At 43.5% G+C, this 24,646-nt stretch overlaps 2 protein-coding genes across 2 annotated transcripts in view; both read left to right on the forward strand.

The window, feature by feature from the left end:
* Positions 1-2,780, forward strand: part of dgkd (diacylglycerol kinase delta) — a gene marked incomplete at its 5' end in the record, with an annotated part of 58,354 nt that extends 55,574 nt beyond the window's left edge. The window contains 3 exons of the mRNA XM_083636350.1: positions 1,202-1,332; positions 1,964-2,063; positions 2,653-2,780. Of these exons, the coding sequence (XP_083492476.1) occupies positions 1,202-1,332; positions 1,964-2,053 (221 nt within the window). The 3' untranslated portion in view covers positions 2,054-2,063; positions 2,653-2,780. The remainder of the gene's footprint in view (positions 1-1,201; positions 1,333-1,963; positions 2,064-2,652) is intronic.
* A 6,357-nt stretch (positions 2,781-9,137) lies between these two features.
* LOC310776363 (coagulation factor X-like) lies at positions 9,138-24,577 on the forward strand (the record flags this gene model as incomplete). Its single annotated transcript, XM_083636559.1, has 11 exons — positions 9,138-9,141; positions 13,778-13,846; positions 14,848-15,017; positions 15,542-15,566; positions 16,234-16,347; positions 16,620-16,754; positions 17,366-17,676; positions 17,759-17,873; positions 21,978-22,174; positions 23,344-23,469; positions 24,335-24,577. The coding sequence occupies 11 exons, from the start codon at positions 9,138-9,140 to the stop codon at positions 24,575-24,577; spliced, it is 1,509 nt and encodes a 502-aa protein (XP_083492685.1).
* Between the last annotated feature and the right edge of the window lie 69 nt (positions 24,578-24,646).

Consider the following 24,646-nt stretch of genomic DNA (forward strand, 5'->3'; position numbering starts at 1 on the left):
TCTGATTGGCTGGGATGGACACACACTTCCTGGTCCCATTTGTGTGTGTGTGTAAGTTGTTGACCAGAGGGTGGCGCTGTGGCAGGTCGTGGTGTCTTTTTCTCTGCCCCGGTCAAAAAAAAAACTTTACAATTAAAATGAAGTTCATTGACTGGACTGTTAAACCCAGTAAAAGTTGCAAAATACATCAAACTTATCACGTCTGATAGAGTTTGATGTAGTTTAGGGTAGTTTTAAGTTTTTTTGTCGCTTTAGTGTAGTTAAGTTCATTTTAGTGGAGTGCAGTTCAGTTTCACTTTGTTAGTTTTAGGGATGGGCATTTTTAGCAAAAACGCTAGTCGAAATTAATATATTCATATATTTAATAAACGATTTTCATTGCCCATCCCTAGTTAGTTTCGTATTAATGTATTTTAGTTAAAAAAAAAATATATACCGTAAATTCCGGACTATAAGCCGCACCGGTGTATAAGCCGCACCTTCAAAGTTGACTATTTTTTTCTTATATAAGCCGCACCGGACTATAAGCCGCGGGTGTTTTAATGGTATTTTTTTTTTTTTTTTTTTTGTGTTTTAATGTTTAATTACCATATGTAATGCTCCCATTTATTAACATTTCAACAAAACAACATAACACAACACCACCTGTGTTGTTATTTACAGTGCACACAGTGTCAGACAGTGTCATACAGTGTCATACAGTGTCATACAGTGTGGTGAAAAGAGGGCAAGAGAGGAAATTAAAACAGAAGTGGATTTATAGTTAGAAAGAGTGCTAAAAAAGAGAGATTTTTTTTTTTTTTTTTGGAAAAAATCCATAGATAAGCCGCACCGTTATATAAGCCGCAGGGGCCAAAAAAGCCCAAAAAACGGGAAAAAAGGTGCGGCTTATAGTCCGGAATTTACGGTATATATATATATATATATTTTTTTTTTTTTATTTTATTTTTTTTACTAAAATACATTAAAACGAAACTAACTAGGTTAGTAATAATATATATATATATATATATATATATTATATATCCTATTACAAACTTGATAAAATACATTGATTAAAAATTTGGTTACAACAACAGTCCATTCAGATTCCTTCGGGACCCCTCTGAAGTGGTTTCCAGAGGAGCGTTTGTTTTGTGCACTTGGCCGGGGTGTGGTGCTGTGGTGCTTCTGTCTGTCTGAGGTGTCTTCTGTGGTGCAGTTCACCAGTGGGGCACGGACGAGGTGGGGGCGTGGCTGGAGCTCCTCTGTCTCAACGAGTATAAGGACATCTTTATCGGACATGACGTCCGAGGAGCCGAACTCATCCAGCTGGAGAGGAGGGACCTGAAGGTACCGCTCACTGACTAACTACTTCAACGGCTTTTCACACAGCGCATAGTTTCAGCTAACCCAGGGTTAGCTTAAAGTCGAGCTGAAATGAAAAACAACTTTTTTCTATTTTACATCACATCCCCTCAAATAATGTATGCAACAACAAAAATCACAAACATCGAATTTCACGTAAAAAGTTAATTTTTTCAGGATTTCATTCATAACTGCAATCTACAGTATGCCGACGTCATGAAGAACTATCAAATTTCTACCCCATTTCAACCAATCATATCACGACATGACAGCTGTCAATCAATCTTCATTGCGAGAAGAAAATTCTGAGTAGGCAAGATGGCTGCCTAGTGCCTGTAACCTGGGCAGAATTTTCTTGCCCATAAATGTTATTTGGCCAATAAGTATGTAACACAAAATAGAACAAACGGTAATGTCTTCATTTAATGTAGAATGCAAAGACATGTAACTGGCTCGTTAAACTCGCATTCCAGGAATAACGTTAACGTAACTGGCTCTTACCACGGCCCTTCAGACATTTCAAGGCGGGCAGCGAGGTTAACTTGAATTATTGTGTGTGTGCGTGTGTGTGTGTCTGCGTGCATGCGTGCGTGCGTGCGTGTGTGTGTGTGTGTAGGACTTGGGGGTGACAAAGGTGGGTCATATGAAGCGCATCCTGCAGGGAATCAGAGAGCTGAACAGGAACAGCAGCGCCAGCGAGGCCTAAGGTGCGCCAGGTAACTATTATATTTATTATATTATTATATTTATTATATTATTATTATTATTACTGTGAGGCCAGGCTACATCAGCGTGGACCTGGTATTAACATGTTTCTCGGGTGACCTGCTCTCAGTTGGACAGCTCTAAGTATGTCAGTTCACACGTGGCGTTAGAATGCATCTCCACATGCAGCTCAGTGATCTGATCTCACTTCCCCACTCTGCAAATAAAACGCTGTGTTGTTTTGAACCAGTGGGAGGCAGCAGTGCAGTAAACCGTGCTTTAGTCTGATGGAATGACTGAATGACCACAGAAACGTTTTGAGCATGGCGGGGCAGCCGGCCACAGTAGAATATAGAATATATAACATCGTAATTGTATCTTATAGCCGTACAATATCAGCATCTTCTTATTGCCAGTTATCACGCGGAAGACATCAGTTGAGTAGGCGGTCCTTCAACGTGTCCTTCAATGTTATTTTAACCTATATATCGCTGCAGATGGATGTCTCTGCTGTCATACAAGCACACTGATATACAACCAGTGTTTGTCCTTCTTGTTTTCTTCTAGTAGCTTGACTCTTCCTTGTTGCTGTGCTCCTAGCTACAGCTGCCTGCTGTCCTCCTGCCTCTGCTGCTGTAGACCACCTCAAACATCTGACCTGACCTCTGACCCCCTGATACAGACCCACTACAGCCCCCGGGCCTGATGATCCAGACCCACTACAGCCCCCAGGCCTGATGATCCAGACCCACTACAGCCCCCAGGCCTGAGCTCCAGCCCGGGGTTCTTCACATCCGAGACAACCACGACGATGAAGTCAAGACTACCAGGTCTCCTCGCTGACATCCCCACAGTAGAGCCAGGGGGGAAGGGGGGGGGGGGGACCACATCATCATCTGAAGAGGACTTTGACTTGACCTCAGAACAGCAGCAGAGACAGCCTGTCGAAAGAACCAATCGAATGATTGGGTAGTGCCTTTTGTCATCCCACTCCCTCAAGGAGCGGTAAAGGAGAAGGACATGCTCCTCCGCCTGTCAGTCACCATTCAAAATGGCCACCAGCCAAATGTTGGCAAGTTAGTGTCGTCTGCAGGTAACCATGGCAACACTTCAGCTGTGTTCACGTCATATCGGAAGAGGTGGGAGAACAGGATGACGTCACGTCCTCGCCTGCTCGTTGGAATGCACACATCCAAGATGGAGATAAGGTCAATTGTTGTCATTAACAAGATACTTTCAAATCAACCAGAAATCGACCTGTTTTTTTTGTGATTGTTGCTGTCAAAAATGCTTGGTTTTTTTGCAGCGGCTTTGCTCAAAAATTGTGATGCAATTTGCGGTGTTTTTTGTCATTTTTACGGAGAAATAGCAGCAGTTTTGAAGAATTCAAGTGGCCGCAAATATTGCGGAGATTGGTTGAATTTGTATTGCGCAAATACAATCCCAATCCTGGAGAGGGACGATAGTATTACTATTAGTATATTAAAGAGTTTATTAATAGTGAAGAATAGTTCCGGTTGTGATTTCCTTCGAATGCCGACATTGGTGCTTCCTGCTTGTGTTGATACAATACTGCCAGTGGTGACACCAAGTGGGAGATATTGGAGCCCGCAAAATATTCCTACTTGGAATCACCACTAGGAGGCAGACGTGAACATTCGTCCCAGTCGGCATCTCGTATTTACGATAAATCCGATATGACATGAACGCAGCATTCAAGTACCATTCTAAAAATGGGTAAAATGGTGAAGTGGGTGGTAACTTAGTCTAGTCCAGTGGTTCTCACCGCGGGGTCCGGGGGCCTTGAGGTGGTCCCCAGCACACTGACGAATTGTTAAACTTCAGCAATATTTCATTTTCAAGAAGTTCACAGTTAGAGAATGTAGAAGATACAGATGAATTCTGCACAAAATCATATCTGACAAAAATATTTGATTTGGGTCCAATGTAAAGGGCTGAGAATCACTGGGCTAGCCTACAGCTAACCAACCACCATCTTGAGTCTTAATCTAAACACATGACAGGCTGGTGAAACAGTGTCTCAAAGTGACTTTTGGTGAGTTTTGCGGTTGGACCAGCTGCTCCTGCCCTCATTATCTCCCTGCCTTACCTGCCAGCAACCCAACCTCAACCCAACACACCTGACCAGCCGACCGACCAATCCCAACCTCAATCCAACACACCTGACCAGCCGACCGACCAATCCCAACCTCAATCCAACACACCTGACCACCCGACCGACCAATCCCAACCTCCGCTGGTACCACAACGTTGGACCAAGATATGCAGCACAAACCCTTTAACCTTTTGGACGTGTACGTGTGTTTCAGGAGTGTAGAGACTGTAGAGAAACATTCCTTCTACCGTTTTGCATCCCCAACAGACCTCTGCCAGATGTCTGTGAGGAGAGATGCCAAATGGCCGCGGCGAAAGGAACGCCATACAGGAACACTGTGAGCTAGCAGGCACCAATAGAATGATCTCCTTTCCGATGACTGGCTCAAGGAAATGGAGGACAAATTGCGTTCACACCAAAAGTGAAAATTGCATCACTCGCTCGAGTTTGACCACGCAAATTATTTGCCAAAGTTGAAAATGTTCAACTCGAGCGAATGAGGCGAATTTCACGTCATTTGCGCCTCGAAATTTCGTTTCATTCGGCTCATTCGCAGAGCCCGGGGCAAAACGATGTCTGCTCGCAAATTTGCTCTCGGTGTGAACGCCCACTTAAGAGTTTTGTACTGAAATACATATTTATTTCTTATATGCATTGCAGTTGATATTCTATTTCCCAGAGTTCTGTATGTGTCTCTGAAATGGGGAGGGGTTAAACTGACGCGGGACGCAAGGAGAGACGTTCCCAAATGAATCAGGCTGCCTGACAGAGGTTTCGCAGCGACAATCAAATCACTTGACGCAAACTGCCAGCCTGTGAGTCTGTTGTTTTCCAGCCTGTGAGTCTGTTGTTTTCCAGCCTGTTCTGTGTCTGTTGTTTTCCAGCCTGTTCTGTGTCTGTTGTTTTCCAGCCTGTTCTGTGTCTGTTGTTTTCCAGCCTGTTCTGTGTCTGTTGTTTTCCAGCCTGTTCTGTGTCTGTTGTTTTCCGGCCTGTGAGTCTGTTGTTTTCCAGCCTGTGTCTGTTGTTTTCCAGCCTGTTCTGTGTCTGTTGTTTTCCAGCCTGTTCTGTGTCTGTTGTTTTCCAGCCTGTGTGTCTGTTGTTTTCCAGCCTGTGTGTCTGTTGTTTTCCAGCCTGTTCTGTGTCTGTTGTTTTCCAGCCTGTGAGTCTGTTGTTTTCCAGCCTGTTCTGTGTGTGTTGTTTTCCAGCCTGTGTGTCTGTTGTTTTCCAGCCTGTGTGTCTGTGTTGTTTTCCAGCCTGTTCTGTGTCTGTTGTTTTCCAGCCTGTGTGTCTGTTGTTTTCCAGCCTGTTCTGTGTCTGTTGTTTTCCCAGCCTGTGTGTCTGTTGTTTTCCAGCCTGTTCTGTGTCTGTTGTTTTCCAGCCTGCTCTGTGTCTGTTGTTTTCCAGCCTGTGTGTCTGTTGTTTTCCAGCCTGTGTGTCTGTTGTTTTCCAGCCTGTTCTGTGTCTGTTGTTTTCCAGCCTGTGTGTCTGTTGTTTTCCAGCCTGTGTGTCTGTTGTTTTCCAGCCTGTTCTGTGTCTGTTGTTTTCCAGCCTGTTCTGTGTCTGTTGTTTTCCAGCTTGTGTGTCTGTTGTTTTCCAGCCTGTTCTGTGTCTGTTGTTTTCCAGCCTGTTCTGTGTCTGTTGTTTTCCAGCCTGTTCTGTGTCTGTTGTTTTCCAGCCTGTTATGTGTCTGTTGTTTTCCAGCCTGTTCTGTGTCTGTTGTTTTCCAGCCTGTGTGTCTGTTGTTTTCCAGCCTGTGTGTCTGTTGTTTTCCAGCCTGTTCTGTGTCTGTTGTTGCTTTCTGTCTGTGCAGCTTCGTCAGTGTTTTTTCTGCTACCATTGCCCGTTTAAGTTCAGAGACTTTCACATGCTGCCTGTTATCTCGTGTGGAGTAGAGTCGGGTCGATTTCCGGTTTTGCCGGTACAAGCTTAAACCGTGCTGATTTGGAAAAACATGGCGGCTAGTTTGAAACGTTCTCTTATACTAGGAAAATGGTTCACCCAAATGTGTTTCTGAAAACATTTGAGGCTTAATTTTACATCGACAATGGTTAGTTTAAAAGTTTGTAGAGTTTGTGGAGTTTCCAGAGGTGACGAGTCATGCTGCTACAAGAGAGAAGTTGAATGTATATCAGTGATTATCATTACTTGATTACTATTAAACAACGTAGAAGAAATTAATTCCCAGCAGAAATATCTCAAATATTAAACCCCATCGCGCCACAACTGAGGCTCAGTGGACTGACTTCATTTTCTGTATGCGCTGCCTCTTTAAACGGTGGGGTATATATGCCCGTTGCACACCGTTAAACCGCAGCACATGGTGCACACCCTTTTGCAGATTGAACACACCCCTCTGGAAAGTCCACAATGCAATGTCTTAACAAGCGATGCCTTAAACCCCGCTGATCACACATCAGTCAGTCAGCGCTGTCTGAGCTTTACTCCTCACGCGGTTTAGTGTCGAAAATGCACTCGCTTTATTTTCATATTTCAAAAAGATGCCTTCACATCCTCTGCCTCTCACAACTCATCTCTTTTTTTTTACCTTACCTTACCTAATCTGGTGTGTTCTGTCTGTCACAGTAAACTGAAGGAGGGTATTCTGAATTTCTGAGATTAAAGTCCCAAATGACGAAAAACGAGGAAAAGAAAACTCAATCTCTGAGTTTTGAAGTCAGAAATCTGAAATTTGAGGGGGGGAATCTGAATTTCCGAGATAATCCTCCTCATAGCCTACTGTACCTTACACATTTTGGACTTTAATCTCTCTTTTTTTTCTTTTATATTACCGCCCTCCCCCTGGCTATGGTTAAAAAAAAAAAGAAGAAGAATTAGTTTGGGAAAATTGTCAGTTTTTCCTTCATGATACTGATTCCCGCTGTGTATTTATTGGATAATTTATGCATTAGTACTGATACTGTATGCTGTCATACCTCTGTTTGTACATAAGCCCCCATAAGCAGGGCTGTAAATAGGTTCTGTCATGTACAGAGAAACACAGGCATCGTATAATAAAGTTTATGTCTGGATTAGAAACACTGGCTCACTTCCTCTTTCATGCAGTTATCTGGGCAGCTTCACATGTTGGCAGACAGAGAGCTATTTCGCTTTGAGTTGTTAGGACTTCATTACCCAGAAATCCTGTGGTGAGCGGAGTGGGTTTTCCAAGGAACCTATAAAGAAGGAAGCGTTATAACTTACCACCATTCTAATGCTGTGCTTGGGACCAGTTCTATGGGAGCTGCATGGAGAAGCAGACTAAAACACAACATATCTACGTCGTCTGACCTTTGATGTAGAAATGCCTCTCCCAGGCGCTGAGGAAAAGAGAGTGCTTCTTGTGTGACCGCTTCAGCGTGGCTTTAGCTTCAGCTAAAGGGTCGCAGGTTTGCACCCCGGTGTTACCTCCGGCTTGGTCGGGCGTCCATACAGGCATGATTGGCTGGTGTCTGCGGGTGGGAAGCCGGATAGGGCGTATGTGTCTTGGTCGCTGCGCTAGCGCCTCCTCTGGTCGGTCAGGGGTGCCTGGTCAGGGTGGAAGAGAACTGGTGGGAATAGCGTGATCCTCCCACGTGCTACGTCCTGCCAGTGAAGCTCACTGCTGTCGGAGGAAGCATGGTGCTAGTCTCAGCTCTGCTCAGATCGACAGAGGGTGGAGCAGCGACCAGGGCAGCAGGTTGGGGGGGCAGTTAACCAAGTACAATTGAGGAGTAAATTGGGGAGGGGGGTCAAAATAATTAAGAAAGAAAAACCTCAAGTCTTTGAGGACGAGTCTCAAGTCAAGTCTCAAGTCACTGTGTGTGTGACTTAAGTAAGTGTGACTCGAGACAAGTCCAAGTCCCCATCTACATGGCCCCGCCCGCCATGCTCCCGGTCACTACGGGACCGAATTCAGAAATGTTTGTCGCCATGAGTTATTTGCACACAAAAAGTTGTGAAAATGGGGTCCAGGTAGATTCTTTTTTAACACGCCCCCAGGGCAGAAATATGGAGCATTCTAAATGGGTGTTGATCCACCTGTGACATCACTTGTTGCTGGGTGCATTCTGCTGGCCTGACATCACAGGTGGGTGCTTCCATTTCAGGACCTCAGTAAGCTGCTTAAAAAAAAACAGTCTACATGCAACTATGTTGTTGTTTTTGTTGTTGTTGTTGTTTAATCCGGTTCCTATACCCCTCCCTCCCACATGGTGGCACCGTGGTCTCTAATGAAAACTACACAAAATGGACCTGCATTTCCTTCTTCCCTCTTATTTATTGTCTCTATAGTTTCTCATCATGCTTCTTCTCAGGTTCAATGTATATTATTATTATGTATTAAATATGTGAAGCTAATTCTAGTACTCTTGACCTCATGATGATTCACTCGGCTGCAGTAAATGTAATTGTGCTTGTTTTCTCTTGCAGCCGCTGATTCTGACGTCTGTGTCAATATTTAAAGTCAGGTTAACAATCAATAGCTCCCAGTTGGATCTCATTGGTCCATTTCAGCCGCAGACAGACAGACAGACAGACAGACTGCGCTGAGTCAACTGCTGGAGTGAAGTGGAGGATTGGGCCTTGTCCACACACACACATACAGGTATTTTTGAAAACATATTTTCTGTGTTTTGTCTGTTCTCCAAACGCAAACGCTTTTAGGACACTGAAAACGGAGCTTTTGGAAACCTCTGCCCAAGGTGGAGATGTTTCAAAACGTTGCTTTCCTGAGACGGTTTTCACGGAATTGTGTTGGGATCAGTTTGAAAGCTAGTTTATTTTCTGTCAGCTAACGTATTAGCATCACACTGCAGCAACAGGAAGTCAGCTAGGGGCAATTTAGAATGTTTATGTTGTCAAGTTAATGCCGTCTATTGGTGTGGACCATCGACATATCTCAATGGTGTGGACAGGTGAAAGAGCTTTTTGAAAACGCTCACATCATAACCTCAACTTGTGCATGGCAATTGCTGTTTTCTTTGTAGTTAGCATGGGTCAGGAACCTACGAGCCTATTCTGTGTTATGTGTAGTCGTCAGTACTGTTCGGTTTAATTACATGGTTATAAGTTAAGCTTATTACATGTAGTCAGTACTGTTCAGTTTGATTACATGTTTATACGTTAACCTTGTTACATGTAGTCAGTACTGTTCAGTTTGATTACATGTTTATAAGTTAACCTTGTTGCATGTAGTCTGTACTGTTCGGTTTAATTACATGGTTATAAGTTAACCTTGTTACATGTAGTCTGTACTGTTCGGTTTAATTACATGGTTATAAGTTAACCTTGTTACCTGTAGTCAGAGATGGGCGAAAATACATCAAAAAGTATTTTGATACAAATTACAAATACTTGCTCAAAACATGTATCACAATACAAATACAAAATACTCGTCTGAAAAATGTATTTGAAATACAAATACGTATTTTGTATTTTGAAAATACATGAAAATACATTTTATAAAGACTGATAAAGAACGGTAACAATTAGTCAATTCATCGATTCATTGCCAAATATTACATAACTTTCCTATTTTGATTATCTATTAATCATTTTGAGCCATTTCTTTAAGGAAAAATGTCCTAATTCTCTGATTCCAGCTTCTCAAATGAGAAATGTTCTGGTTTATTTACATGGTAAATCATCTCTTTTGTCCTCTGTGGCAGTATTCTCCTTTGTGTACCCTCTAACTCACTACACTTCTTCCATTTCAGTTGTTTTTCAGCACAACTTATTTCTCCTTCACTTCAGCTGTTAATTGCCTTCTGTGAGGGCTTTTGAGTTACAGGTAGCATTTCTACATGTTACAGTAACCTCATGTTTTGGAGCTTTGTCCATGTTTAGCCATAGATATGAGATCTGTTATGAATGGTATGTTATGATAGTAGGTCCCCTATTAACAACTTCACATCCACCATGTCAGTAAATTGTCACATAATATAGTCTTTATTTAACATGCTGCACACATAGAAATACAGCAACATTATTTATTCCACCACAAAAGGTTACTTTTCAGGAACATGTAACCATGGTGCCGCAGTATGGCATTCATGGTGAGGGGAACTTAATCCTGTGGCTAATGTATGGAAACAGGGACGTTGTCAGCTTTGTAACAGTATATTTTATATTTATTTATCCATTTTGTAGAGCTGAGTTGGGCACAGAGGTGTTTTTTTAATATTAGTTGTGTCTCTCTAATATGATGGCTTGCATGCAGTAAACAGTTTGATTTGCAGATAGGGCAGTTTGTCTTAGCATGCAATAGGCTTATCTAACCATCACATTTATTATTTTATCTCTGGGGGAATTTCCACAAACACGAGGCTTCAGTACTAGTCAGACTTCCTGTTCTGTTTGAGTGAGACTTCCTGTCCATTTCAACAGTGGATAAATGGTTACAGACCAGTCGCTCAAACACCTTCATGACAGTTAAATCAACAGGCTTGTAATCATTCAGGCATCAGGCTGTAGCATTAGACTTCTACTCTATCAGCCTGGTGTAATGTGGCACTCTGTCGGGTTCATCACAGCTTTAATCAGAGGGTCAGGGGGACTCATGGTTCTGAACCAAACATCCTTTTGTTATTGTTGTTTTGCTTTGTTTTGTTTTGTTGAATTAGCGTTGTTGTGTCTCTCTAATATGAGACACTGGTTTGCATGCAGTAAACCATTTCATTTGCAGATAGGGCAGTGTTTGCCTTAGCATGCAATATCTAATCATCACATTTAGTACTTTATCTCTGGGGGAATTTCCACCAACATGACGCTTCAGTACTAGGTTCCCACCCTACTCTGCCTCTGATTTGTGGTTGAGATTGTTCTGAGGGTAAGCCAATCAGAGGCGGAGTAGAAGTGACATCTCACATGATGTCTTTTTTATTCCACAGTTTAAACCTGTGTCAATGTTTAAAATGTGTCCATTTGAGAATAAAATGAAATAAAAAATGTATTTTATTTGTTTAAACTACCAAAATACAAGATCTGAAAGTATTTTGATACAAATTACATCTTGTTTTTCTCGGTCCAGCCAAATACAAATTACAAAATACACAAATGTATTTGAAATACATACATGTATTTCAAATACTGCCCATCTCTGCCTGTAGTCAGTACTGTTCAGTTTGATTACATGTTTATAAGTTAACCTTGTTACATGTAGTCAGTACTGTTCAGTTTGATTACATGTTTATAAGTTAACCTTGTTGCATGTAGTCAGTACTGTTCGGTTTAATTACATGGTTATAAGTTAACCTTGTTACATGTAGTCAGTACTGTTCGGTTTAATTACATGGTTATAAGTTAACCATGTTACGTTTAGTCGGTACTGTTCAGTTTGATTACATGTTTATAAGTTAACCTTGTTACGTTCAGTCAGTACTGTTCAGTTTGATTACATGTTTATAAGTTAACCATGTTACGTTTAGTCAGTACTGTTCAGTTTGATTACATGTTTATAAGTTAACCTTGTTGCATGTAGTCAGTACTGTTCGGTTTGATTACATGTTTATAAGTTAACCATGTTGCGTTTAGTCAGTACTGTTCAGTTTGATTACATGTTTATAAGTTAAGCTTGCTGAATTTCTCTTACTTTACTCTTCTAAAGAAGAAGAGTGAACTCCAATCCACATGGCAGAAAGGAAGTGGAGCGTTCAGTTTGTTGCCAGGCAACCAAAGCAGTGATGACTTGTGCTCTTGTGAGAAGTGAGCCTGGATCTGATCTGTAGGCTATACCACGAATGTTGGATAAGAAGATCCAGGATCTGTCCCTTGATCTGGTTTGTCTAAACCAGATACGCTCGATTGTAGTTAACTTGTACCACGAACGTAGATCGCCACTCGTTAAGTGGAACCAGGTTTTTCTAATCAAGTTGAGAGCGCGTGCACATGAAAATGCCTGTGCCCGCAAAAGAGGCGTGGTTTTGAACAACTAGCCAATCACAATGCAATATGGACTGTTCCAGCTCAGAGCCGTAGCTTTTACAGCGCCAGACACGCCTATTTCCTCATTCATTCAAAGCCAACTACTAACCTCGCGTCACCAGGCTCTTCTCGGCGAGAAAGAGCCTGGTTTCCGCTCACAATTGATTTTGTCACCCTACCTGGTTCCGGCCTAGAGCCCGCCCTAGACAGGAAGGGCAGCGTTTCTAGCTCGTCAACTTTTACGTTAACTTGACAATTTGACCCAAGTATCAGAACGGCAAACAACAAAACAAAAGATGGACGTACCGAACGAAGTTTTTGAAGAAGTTCTTTTAGAAACATTGCGGATTCACAATCTCACATCTTTTAAGCCAATACAGGAGCTTTGCATCAGACAATTAATCGAGGCAAGAGACGTCAAGCTAACGGCAACAAAGACGTTTTTTGTCGAATCAAAATCCGCATTGGATATTATTAGTCTGTTGACTGTCTAAAGTTACCACTTTTATTCACATCAGTCATTTATTTGAAGAGCGGTTTCTACCTCCACGTATCCTACAGCAGCTCAATTCACCCTCTCAATAAACTCAATAAAACCGGCATGTCTTTTTGCGAGTGGAAACAGTGTGTAATCTATCTCAGTCCAAAATCCGTATGTATAGACCATTTAGGCTCAATGAATAATAATGATCTCATGATGTGTTTAGTCGCACTGATTGAATAATTCCTATAGGCTATCAATAAAAAAAAGAATGATAATAAAATTAAAAAAGGCTTCTGAACTGAATTGACACGGTACGTGCGGGCATAGATTTCATTTATAAAAAATAGCCTATTTTGTGGTCACATATATAGGCTATTGTCAGCAGAGTCGCATATCTCCATATTTCATATAATGATGCTGGAAATATGAAGTTCAATCACATCATACAGGCCAAAAGCAACACAGTTGCAGCTGCAAAATGCAGGAGTAGCCTAGATATGAATAATCTGTGTGCAGGCGATCCCATATTAAATTGCTTAGATGTAGTAGGCTATTCTAGCATGTATGACCATTTCCAACCCAACGTCAGCCTCAGCTCCGTTGCGCACATAGCACCGTGCGCTTTGGAGATGTTTACACTTACAGTATGTAACCTTTTTATGCCGGTTTAGTGATATTTCTCCACTCACAGTCACCATTCAGCTGCAATCGATCGGCGGGGTCAAACAACGTATCTAGGCTACTTGAGAGCACAAAAATGAATATATAAAAACATATTCCAAAGTGGTAAGTAGGGCTTAATTTAAATGTAGCCTGCAACACGTGCAAGGCTTTAGTCCTTGATTAATTCAACAGGAGCCTTTTTTTTTCTTTTTCTTTTTCATTTGAATTCAATGTATTTTTCATATGGGGACCATATACTCGCTGTTTCCAGAGAGCTGATTGGTAAGCAGGTGGGTCTTTCATGGGTTTTGATCTTATCCTCTGAATGTAACCTGCTACAAAGCAGGTTAGCCGTAGTAGAGCATAAGTTGCTATGGTGATCTATCTCGATAAGAAGTTAACTAGTGTTGTGGTACGGCAAAACTAGGGTTAAACCTGAAGTTACCTCGCTAAGCCAGTAATTTTGTTTCGTGGTACAGGCTACTGGTCAAGTTTCCAGAGCAGATTCCTCCACACACACAAGCATCAGCTTTGCATTGATGTGTTGATGTTTCCTCCTGCAGGAGCCATGCTGCCATCCACAGCCTGGGGCCTGGCCCTGCTGCTCTGCTGCCCTCTGCTGGAGTGTGAAGGTGAGGCAGAGAGGCTGCAGGTTGAGTCCTAACATCATGTGGCAGAAACACTAAACACACTCACATCGCTGCCCGGTCGGTCACCAGAATAAAACAGCATGTTGGCATTTTTTCTTGATTCTACCTTACTGTTGCTAATGAAGAAAAAATCAGCAGGCAGTAGAGTGTTCTCCTACCGAGCTCCTTATCTCTGGAACCAGCTACCACTTACAGTCAGGGAAGTTACTTCAGTTTAAATTTTTCAAATCTAGACTCAAAACCTACCTATTTTCACAGTCGTACAACTTACCTTAGCAGTGTGACTCGACACTGTCCTTTCTCTTACCCTAGTATTCTGTCTGTCTTTCTCTCTGTCTGTCTGTCTGTCTTTCTCTCTGTCTGTCCGTCTGTCTCTCTAATACCCTGCTTCAGCACTGCTTCTGAGATGCTTTTGGTGTGACTGTGAACCAAGGGTTACCCTAGCTTTCTGTCAGTCTTATTCAACGGATACCTGTTTGACCTTTTTTCCCATTTTTTTTTTATTATTTTTGGGGCATTTCGCCTTTATTTATTTTGATATAGGACAGTAGGCAGACAGGAAAGGTGGGGAGAGTAAATTCATATTTATCATCCACAGAACACTTCACCACTCATGTACATATTGTATATATTGACTCGATTTGATTTGATTGCACTTGCAACTTTGTGATTGTCTTTAGTTATCTTCCTACTTCTTATCTACGCTGCATACAGACACTAAGACAAATTCCTCGTATGTAACTTGCATACTGTGGCAATAAAAGTGATTCAGATTCTGATTCTGAGAGAGAGAGGGGATGACATGCGGCAAAGGACCGCAGGTCGGATTCGAACCCGGGTGGGGGGCCGAGCCTTCGTGGTATGCGTGTTACCACATATGTAGGCTTCAGAAACGTTGAGATTCAGCGTATCCGCGCCGTGCAGAAACATAACATGACGACATTTGACCTCTGTGTGTTCCTCTGGTGTTTCTCTGAATCCAGTCTTTGTGGAGCGTCTCTCTGCAGCTCAGCTCCTCCGCTCCACCAGGAGGCGCCGGGCCAACTCGGGCTTCCTGGAGGAGCTGTGGCACGGCAGCCTGGAGAGGGAGTGCTACGAGGAGAGCTGCTCCCAGGAGGAGGCCCAAGAGATCTTCCAGACCCGCGAGAAGACGGTACCACACACAGCACACACAAACTCGGTACACATGATACCATGGTCTGGGTGAATGCTCTCTCCTTATTGGCCGGCAGGTGTGCGTTAAAATCGTTGAAAGGCTCAATTATGATGGAGCTTTCTGTCCGTACTCTGCATTCATATCGTGCACAATATGGGAACCCATCGGTTAAACAAAAAAACAAAAAAAAATCTCTAACCTCTGGGGGCAGCCCCGTTTCAATGTGGTGCAACAGGAACTCAAGGGGCGCGGTCGGCAGCGGAAGAAAATCCCTTTGCGCTCCCTGCAAGCTCTGCCATTGGCTCCAACCGACCGGCTCCGCCCATTAATGCATTTATTTTCCGCTCCCTGCGTGTCGCTCTCAAATCCGTCCATCGCTATGAAACAACAATAACAACTCTAGCTCATTGCTAGCGAACTTGCCGACAGATTTTCGATGCAAGTCGAAAGTCTGTCTCGTCTCATGCTCTTCTTCCACAGCTGGAGTTTAACTGTCTATCTCTCATGCTCTTCCTCCACAGTTGGAGTTTTGGTACAAGTATACAAGTGAGTACATTAGCTGTTAGCTTCACTCACCTTGACGAAGCATGGAATACATTCATGAGTAATTAACATTATTCAAATTTAACATTTTATGATTTTAATTAGGATTCCCAAAATGATTAGATTGAAACAATCAATAAGCCTACATAACACCACCACCACCACTACTACTACTGATTTTTTAGGTCTGATTTGAAAGATTTAAACCTGATCTGGATTCATTCATACAGTCCCTCCAGGAAGTTGTGATTTTGTGATCACAATAATGAATGCAAAGTCAACCAATCTCCATGATATTTGCGGGGGCTTTTTCAAAATTCCACCGATTTCTCCGCAAGAACCGCAAAAGGGGTTCCTCAACTTCCAATTTTGGCCACAAAGACATCACATAAAACTTCACAAATTATGTTGTGATTTTTGAGAAACAGTATTTAGAAATAACAATCACCGCCCCCCACCCAACTTGGAACTTTTCTGCAATTTTAACAGCCCAAAAAAACAACATAAAACTTTGCAAATTGCATTGCAATTTTTGAGAAAAACCACTGCAAAAATCAAGCATTCTGATCACAACAATCACACACAAAAAAAAAAAAAAAATCCTGGAGGGACTGATTTCTATCTGATCTGGATGAGGAGTGGTGTGTTTGGGTGTTTCTCTGTGTTGTAGACCTGAATCAGTGTGGGACCAACCCCTGTCTGAACGGAGGCATCTGTGCTCTGGACAGAGATGTCTTCCTCTGCCTCTGCCCCCCACAGTACCACGGCAACACCTGTCACACAAGTAGGAACCCCAGCTGTCATTGTTATCGACACCATTATTATTGAACGCTTCATTGATTTGTTCCTTATGACAGCTGACTCTCCAGACAATACTGTCTGTCTGTCGATCTGCCTGTCACTAACCTGTCCACCTGTGCGTGTGTGTGTGTCTGTCTGTCTGTCTGTCTCTGTGTGTGTGTGTGTGTGTCTGTGTGTGTGTGTGTGTGTGTGTGTCTGTCTGTCTGTCTGTGTGTGTGTGTGTGTGTGTGTGTGTGTGTGTGTGTGTGTATAAAGAGGTATTGGAGTGTCGCTATAGAAACGGAGGCTGTATGCAGTACTGTACAGACCAGATGGGCGGAGCAGGAGTGCAGTGTGGCTGTGCTGCTGGATACAACCTGGAGCCTGATGGACACAGCTGCAGTAAGACAGGTAAGACTTAGCCCCGCCCCTTTCACGGCTGTGTCGTCACACTCCGCTCCTACACAGTCCCTTATTTGATCGTTAGGAAAGCCGACAATTAAGTCTGAAGCCGCAGTTCAGCTAACAGGTCTTACAACTGTCGCAGAGACATTTCAAAGGTACTCATGCACCATTGCAGAAGGGTCTTGTGATCTTGGGCGGTCTGAAAGCTCGGCACTGCTAATAAATATTTTTAAATATATTTCTTTTAAAAAAATCCTCAACTTTCAATTTCCTTCCAGCCATCACAGCGCTCGATATCGACCCCTGCTGGCAGCTTCCACCTCGTGTTTATTGTTGCAATAGGCCTATAGCTTCCGACCAGCAGCAGCTGATATCGAGCACAGTGATGGCTGGGCGCACCGGCACACAGAAAGACGCGACTGCTATCTTGCCATTTTCGAAGAAAACAGTTTGACCGGTATTTCTTTAGAAATATATATATATACAAAATGATATTAGCAGCACCAAGCTTTCAATGCTGACCGGATCACAACACCCTTCTGCAACTGTGAGTACGTTGCTGAAGGGTCTAACTGGATTAACTGACTATATGCTGTATGCCTCTTCTTTCCATCCAGCGGCGTTCCCCTGTGGCCAAAAGCAGAATGAGGCGTTTCACAATGTGCGGTCTCTGTTGGGGAGTCGCCCTCATCATGTCAACACCACAGAGGAACACCACAGCGCAGACTGCAGGGTCAACACCACCGAGGAAGACCACAACTCCACCTGCAGGGTTAACACCACCAAGGAAGAGTGGCTGAGCGTGAACCTGACCTCGGCACAAGGAGGAGGGAACAAGACGCAGCTGTGGAGGGAGGAGGAGGAGGGAGGAGGTGACACTCGTATAGTGGGGGGCCGGCTGGAGAGCTGGGGGGGCAGTCCATGGCAGGTACATTTTTGTTTGTTTTGTTTGTTTGTTTGTTTTACTTTTCTTAAGCACATCAGATTTACAGAGACTTTTGTACGTGCAGGTCCTGGTCCGCAGGTCGGATGGTTATGGTTTCTGTGGAGGTACTCTGGTTTCAGATCGCTGGGTTGTCTCTGCTGCTCACTGCTACCAGGAACCTCCAGACCACGTCACTATAGGTGAGAACCAGTGGCGGCTTCAGTCGCCACCGGAAAAATTTTTGGCGTTTTTTTTTTCTCTTTTGCCCAAAACGCCCAAATCTCATTTTAAATTAGCATTAGGATTAGACTGTTGTGATGTCATTATTCAGTTTTAACCATCAATAATTGTTCCTTTTCTCATTATTTAATTTCTCAGAGTAAATACTGTATATTTATTTCGAGATTTTTGTCAATTATTTGTGCTGTTATGGTTATAATTAGCCTAGTTACTCACTTCTACACTATCTTAGATTGTGTTACTTATGGATGGCATGGAATTATAGTGAAAATAGATTATCCCCCCTTTTTGCTGGGGACCCCACTTTGAAAACCACTGGCTTAGGCTAGAACTGTTGCGAGAAGGTTTCAGGATTTATCTCTATGCATTAGGCTGTGATTACTATTTATATAAATCTATTTATTCACATACATTCATGATATATTATGGTATACAGCCTACCTGTGACATCAATGTTTTGATTAATCTGCGTCAATACCGAAAATCTAGCCTATTACTACATGACTGATCCTATGATGTCATTGTAATCACACTCAGGTGTGCTTTCACAAGACAGGTGTTGTCCATTCAATCAGCCCACCTGTCTTTATAATGGCTGTCTTGCACTGTTTGTATGATACTTGACAAAGTCTATCGCCGAAACTGTTGTCAAATAGCATTAAATTACACTTTATTGCATCTGGAACGAGAGTGTGTCTTCCGCTGCACAGTGCTGCACTATCAACATAGCCTACTCGTTTAGTTACATTCCAATTCATCAACTTTGGAGCGTTATTTACCCCCCCTTCCCGACATCCTAGGTTGACATGCTTCGTCCCAATCAATTCCTTATTTCTTCTACTTTCATATGGTATAAAGATCACCATTCAAGCCTCGGTTGATGTGGCCACTGACAGTGTATGAGGTTCCCCTTTCAAAGGTAGAAAAGCTAGAAAGGATGATTAACTCATTCATTAGAAAATGGCTCGGAGTCCCACGCTGCCTAAGCAGTGTAGCCTTATATGGGAAAGGCATATTGGAATTGCCATTATCTAGCCTGACAGAGGAGTTCAAGTGTGCTAAGGTTAGACTGGAAATGACTCTGACTCAGTCAAAGGATCCAGTGGTTAGGAGTGTAGCGCCCACAGTTAAAACAGGGAGGAAGTGGAACCCAAAGGAGGCAGTACAGCAAGCACAGTCAGCTCTTAGACACAGGGATATCATAGGTCAGGTGCAGCATGGGCGTGGAGGCTTAGGGTTGTGCATAGGGTAACCTGTGTGGAACAAGGCATCAGTAATAGAAAAGAGGAAGATGGTAGTTGAAGAAGTACATAGGCAAGAGGAGGCAGTAAGATGTACTAAGGCAGTGTCGCAGGCAAAGCAAGGGCAGTGGGTGAACTGGGAGAGTGTAGAGAAGAGAACGTTGAAGTGGAGAGAGTTGTGGAGCATGGAGGCCGGCAGAATTAGATTTATTCTAGGGGCTACTTATGATGTGCTGCCATCTCCCCAGAACTTAAATCAGTGGTTGGGGCGAGGATGGTGCCTGCCTGTTGTGTTCTAGTGTATGTACACTGAGGCATATACTGTCAGGGTGTAAGGTCAGTCTCTCCCAGGGGCGATACACCTGGCGTCACAACCAGGTATTGAAATGTTTGGCAGCTGCAGTTGAGGAAAAGCGGCTAGAAGTAAATTCTCTAGTTGCTAGCAAAGAGACTAGACAGATCAAATTTGTACGTGAGGGAGAAAAGATTAGACCAATTAAGGTCAGGCACAAGTTAGGGCAGCTAAGTGTAGGTGGAGCCTGGGAAATGAGGGTTGACTTGAATGAACAGCTAGTCATCCCAGCATATATAGTTAGCACCCGGCTACGTCCGGACTTGTTACTGTGGTCTGAGGTAGAGAAGAGAGTTTATTTTATCGAACTCACAGTCCCGTGGGAAGATCGAGTTGAGGAGGCTTATGAGCGCAAGAAAGCTAGGTATGCTGAAATGGCAGCAGAGGCAGAGCAGCGAGGTTGGAGGGCTCGAGTGCGGCCTGTAGAGGTGGGCTGCCATGGTTTTGTGGCAAAGTCCGTTATTGCCTTACTAACTGAGTTGGGCATTCGGGGACGGAGCCTGAAACTTGCGGTTAGCAACATGTCTCAGGCAGCAGAACGAGCAAGTGAATGGCTGTGGATAAGGAGGAAACATGCTAGCTGGGGAGCTCGCTAAGGTCAGATTGATTGTTTGTTGTTGGTCATGATTAACGGTCCGCATCAACAGGGCTGAATCATTGACAGTGGTGGTGTAGTTAGGGATTGTTTGTTGTTGGTCATGATTGACGGTCCGCATCAACAGGGCTGAATCATTGACAGTGGTGGTGTAGTCAGGAATGTCATACCGAACCGACCTGGATAGCTAGGCTTAGATAGTGAGGTAATATGCAGTTGTGCGGTGGTAGCATGGAGGGGGGTGTTTCCAGGACGCTGGATTACACCGTTAAGCCTTCTTGAGGTGTCGTGGGCCTTACTTAACGAAACGTCGGTGAAGGAAGGTGCCCACTTGAAAACCCCAATGACATGCTTCATACTGCTGTTGGCTAGGGTAGGTAACTGGTGATTTGTGTCTTGTTTATTAGTTTGTTAGCCTGTTAGCTTGTTTTATTCTCGATTGGGCTTCTAAATGTGTTTTTCCTCGGATTTTGGCACAAGGGATAGTAACATCTTGTCCTGTGTATTAATTAATACTATTAAAATTGAGCTCGCTGTCAGCCATCGATTTACAGGCCAAATTCAGTAAAAAATGTGTGAATTTAAGGTTGCGGGTTTTACTATAAAAAATTACAGGATGAAACTTCAATACAACAAAAATAGCGCTGCTCGGTGAACCATTTCCACGCCGAATTTAATAGAAGGCTCGGATAACTTGAAATCAATTGACTTACTTGAATATCCATGCTGTCTGTAGTGGAAACGCTGCAGTCGAGACGTTGCAAATATTCCAGTTTTCTGACATTGCAAAAAGCCCAGTATCGCGCAGCTCAAGTCTCCCGCAACTCGAAACTCGTTTTGGGTGGTAATCCAATGCAACGACTGTCTGGCTTGTGAACACTTACTGATTGATAAAAAAGTAAATAAAAATAAGAGGGAAATATGATATGCTGCTACTGTCTCAGTAAAAGTCGTAAATCCTTCCTGTCAGGTCATCACAGGCAGTGGATTTCACTTCCTACTTCATTCAGCGTGAGAGACCAGGCAGTGGACAATACAATGTCAATCAATGTCAGCAATCTATCCAACCAACAACCAATTAGATTTCACCTGGTTTCACCGGGCTAAGGGCGTGCTCACTTCAGCTCAATCTGATTGGTTGGAAAACACATCACTCTCACGTGTTCTCTGTGAATTGCAAGTGTTTTTCAACCAATCATATTTTTCACTAGATAAATTACCAAATAAATAAACGCCCACAGGACGAATGTTTTTTTATCTGCCTACCCCACGCTGGGAGCAGGGCCAGAGTGACTCTCTGCATGGAGCTCAGTTCAGTTCAGTTCAGGTCACTGTTGTTGAAGCATTTTAAGCATATAAGAATATAATGAATGAAAAAATGAGCGTCTGCACATAAGAAAAAACACATTTGATTGATATTTTATTATTAAAAAAAAATGAAAAATGAAAAAAAAAAAAAAAAATGATATTTTTTTTTATATAAAATCCCCAATCTAATAGAGGAGGACCATCCTCCTATGCCTCACTGGAAAAACCTCCTCTGGTGAGAACAATGACTCTCATCGCGCGGCGACAGCGCATTTGGAGGCGTGTCCAAGTCCATTTTCCACCGTTAAGGTTCGGTTATTGGTTTTTGTTTACAATGTGGTACCTTGTAAAAATCTTAAGTATTTTACTTAAATTATTTTGCCTTCCTTCCTTCCTTCTTTCCTCCCTCCCCCCTCTCTCCCTCCCTCCCTCCCTCCTCTCTCTCCCTCCCCCCTCTCTGTCCCTCCCCCCTCTCTCCCTCCCTCCTCTCTCTCCCTCCCTCCGTCCCCCTCTCTCTCCCTCCTCCGCCCCTCCCCCCTCTCTCTCTCTCCCCCCTCCCTCTCTGTAGGGGACTATGATAAGCGTCGTCCTGATCCTGGTGAACAGGTGATAAAGGTAGAGAAGGTGGTTGCTCATCCTCATTTCCACGACTACACGTTCGACAGCGACGTGGCTCTGCTGCTCCTCGCCCGGCCCGTCCTCTTTGGACCCACCGCCATCCCCGCCTGCCTGCCCGACACGCACCTCGCCAAGTACCTGCTCAGGGTAACCACAGAGTACATTTTCCTCTGTCGGACTGACTGTCTGACTGTCTGTCTGACTGTCTGTCTGAGTGTCTGTCTGGGCACTTTATTTTGTGCACTTTAATTGCCCTGCACTTTAAATCTGAGCCAGATGATTCGGGCCCATCCACAAGTGTATTTGTCTCTTTTATTCAATTTTATTCTTGTACTCTTTTATACCTACACATTTATTTATTTTTTTGTCAGTGTGATTTGTTATGTATTTTTTTTATGTTTTTAAGCTCCTTGCACCTCAATTCCAATGTAGTTTCTACTGCAAATGGTAAATAAACTGACTCTGACTCTGACCCTCTGTCCTCTCTCTAAAGCCCCTTTCACACTGGACAAAAAAAAAATCCACTAACAAACACCCGCTGACATCTGGCTTTTGTCTTCAGTACAACTCACGTACAACTGGCATTCACTCCTGGGTCACATGACTCTGCAGTAGCATTCACTCCTGGGTCACATGTCTCTGCAGTAGCATTCACTCCTGGGTCACATGACTCTGCAGTAGCATTCACTCCTGGGTCACATGACTCTGCAGTAGCATTCACTCCTGGGTCACATGACTCTGCAGTAGTAAGATATTCATCGGCTCCAGCTCCAATCGGGAGTGACGGAAACACCCGGGTGGACGCGCCAATTTTCAGCCCTTTTCTGGTGCGATGCGTTAGGGTTAGGGTAGGGTTAGGGTTAGGGTTAGGGTTAGGGTTAGGGTTAGGGTTAGGGTTAGGGTTAGGGTTAGGGTTAGCTACCATTGAAGTCCCAGACGTTGGCATGTAAAATAGTCAGGCAGGAACATGATTTCTTGTTTGGGAACAACATGCAATGTTGCCAACAAGAATGTTGGCAGTTGTTGGAGAATGTTTGGTTGGTGTGCCATTGGCAAACACAGACAAACAAGGGTTGAACATGTGGAATCTGACCAAACATCGCCAAACATCTCCAAAACAGCCATGGCACACCAAACCAACATCTGTGTTTGTTGGAGAATGTTGGAAGGCAGATAGTTTAACCCCAGATTGAAAAGGAACAATGTGGATTCCGTCCTGGTTGTGGACCAATGGAGCAACTCCTTACTATTGCAAGGATCCTGCAGGGAGCCTATCAAAACCTATCAAAGATGATGGGTGGTGTGTGTCTCTCCAGGAGGACAACATGGGCGTGGTGAGCGGCTGGGGGGCCATGCATTACCTGGGTCGCTCCTCTCGCTGGCTCAGGAAGGTGGAGCTCCCGGTGGTCAGCCAGCACAACTGCAGGAACTCCACACAACAGGTGATTCAGTGATAATCAAATGCAACCAGCAGATGGCACAATGTGTCACTTTCCCTCTTCACAGAAAATAAAACCTTAATTTATTATGTCCATGACCTCACAGATAAGTTTAAACTCTAACTCTTTTCTTTGAGGGTCATCCTCAATCTCAGTCCAAGAATGCACATTAGCCCAACTCATTTTAAAGAGTTAAATTGGGTCCCCGTTGAAAGTAGAGCACAACAGTTGAACTTATCATGGTCTATAAAATATTAGATGACCTTTGTCCTAATTATTTCACCAAGTACTTCCAGTTTGTTCGGGACATTCATAGCCTGAACACGAGGGCTAGTGTAGCAGATTTGAAGCTACCCAATCTGGAAAGCAAAGTTGGGAGAAGTACATACGGGATCCCTAGTGAAATTAAGTCTGCGCACTCTCTGAATGGTTAAAAAAAAACTTCTGAAAAAAGTCTTATAAGCTAGAGTAATGTGTGAGCCTTCCGGTGTAATGGTATTTTGGTTTATCTCTTGTTCTTCTTATCCTTGATTGTTCTGTATTGTGTATTTGATGTTATGTGTACAGTATGTCATGTTTTTACAAGACCAGGGACCATGATGGAAATGAGTGTTTACACTTTTTCATGTCATCCCTTGGATTTTGTCATTCTTTATCCAAAATAAAAATCAATCAATCAATCAATTAATCAATTAATCATTCACATGCCACTGATTCTGAGAGTCACCTGTAACATCTAAAAATAAAAATCAATCAAATCAATCAATCAATTCATCAATTCATCATTCACCTGCCACTGATTCTGAGAGTCACCTGTAACATCTAATGTAAAAATGGCAATACAATGTATTTGTGCATTGTGGACCAGGTGATCACTGACAACATGTTCTGCGCCGGCTACCTGGACGCTGAGATTGACGCGTGCAGTGGGGACAGCGGTGGGCCGTTTGTGGTGAACTACAGAGGCACCTGGTTCCTCACCGGCGTGGTGAGCTGGGGGGAGAAATGTGCCGCCAAGGGGAAATACGGCGTCTACACCCGGCTGGGGAACTTCCTGGGCTGGATCCGAGACACCATGGAGAAACAGGGAGGGAATGCCACCGAGAGCTGAGCAACGCGCGCGCAGCGTCTCCGACCTGTCGCACGCGGTTACCCTGAACTTCAGATGTGTTCAGCAAAT

This window comes from Poromitra crassiceps (assembly GCF_964638095.1).
Source record: "Poromitra crassiceps genome assembly, chromosome: 5".
In the NCBI taxonomy this organism is placed as follows: Eukaryota; Metazoa; Chordata; class Actinopteri; order Beryciformes; family Melamphaidae; genus Poromitra; species Poromitra crassiceps.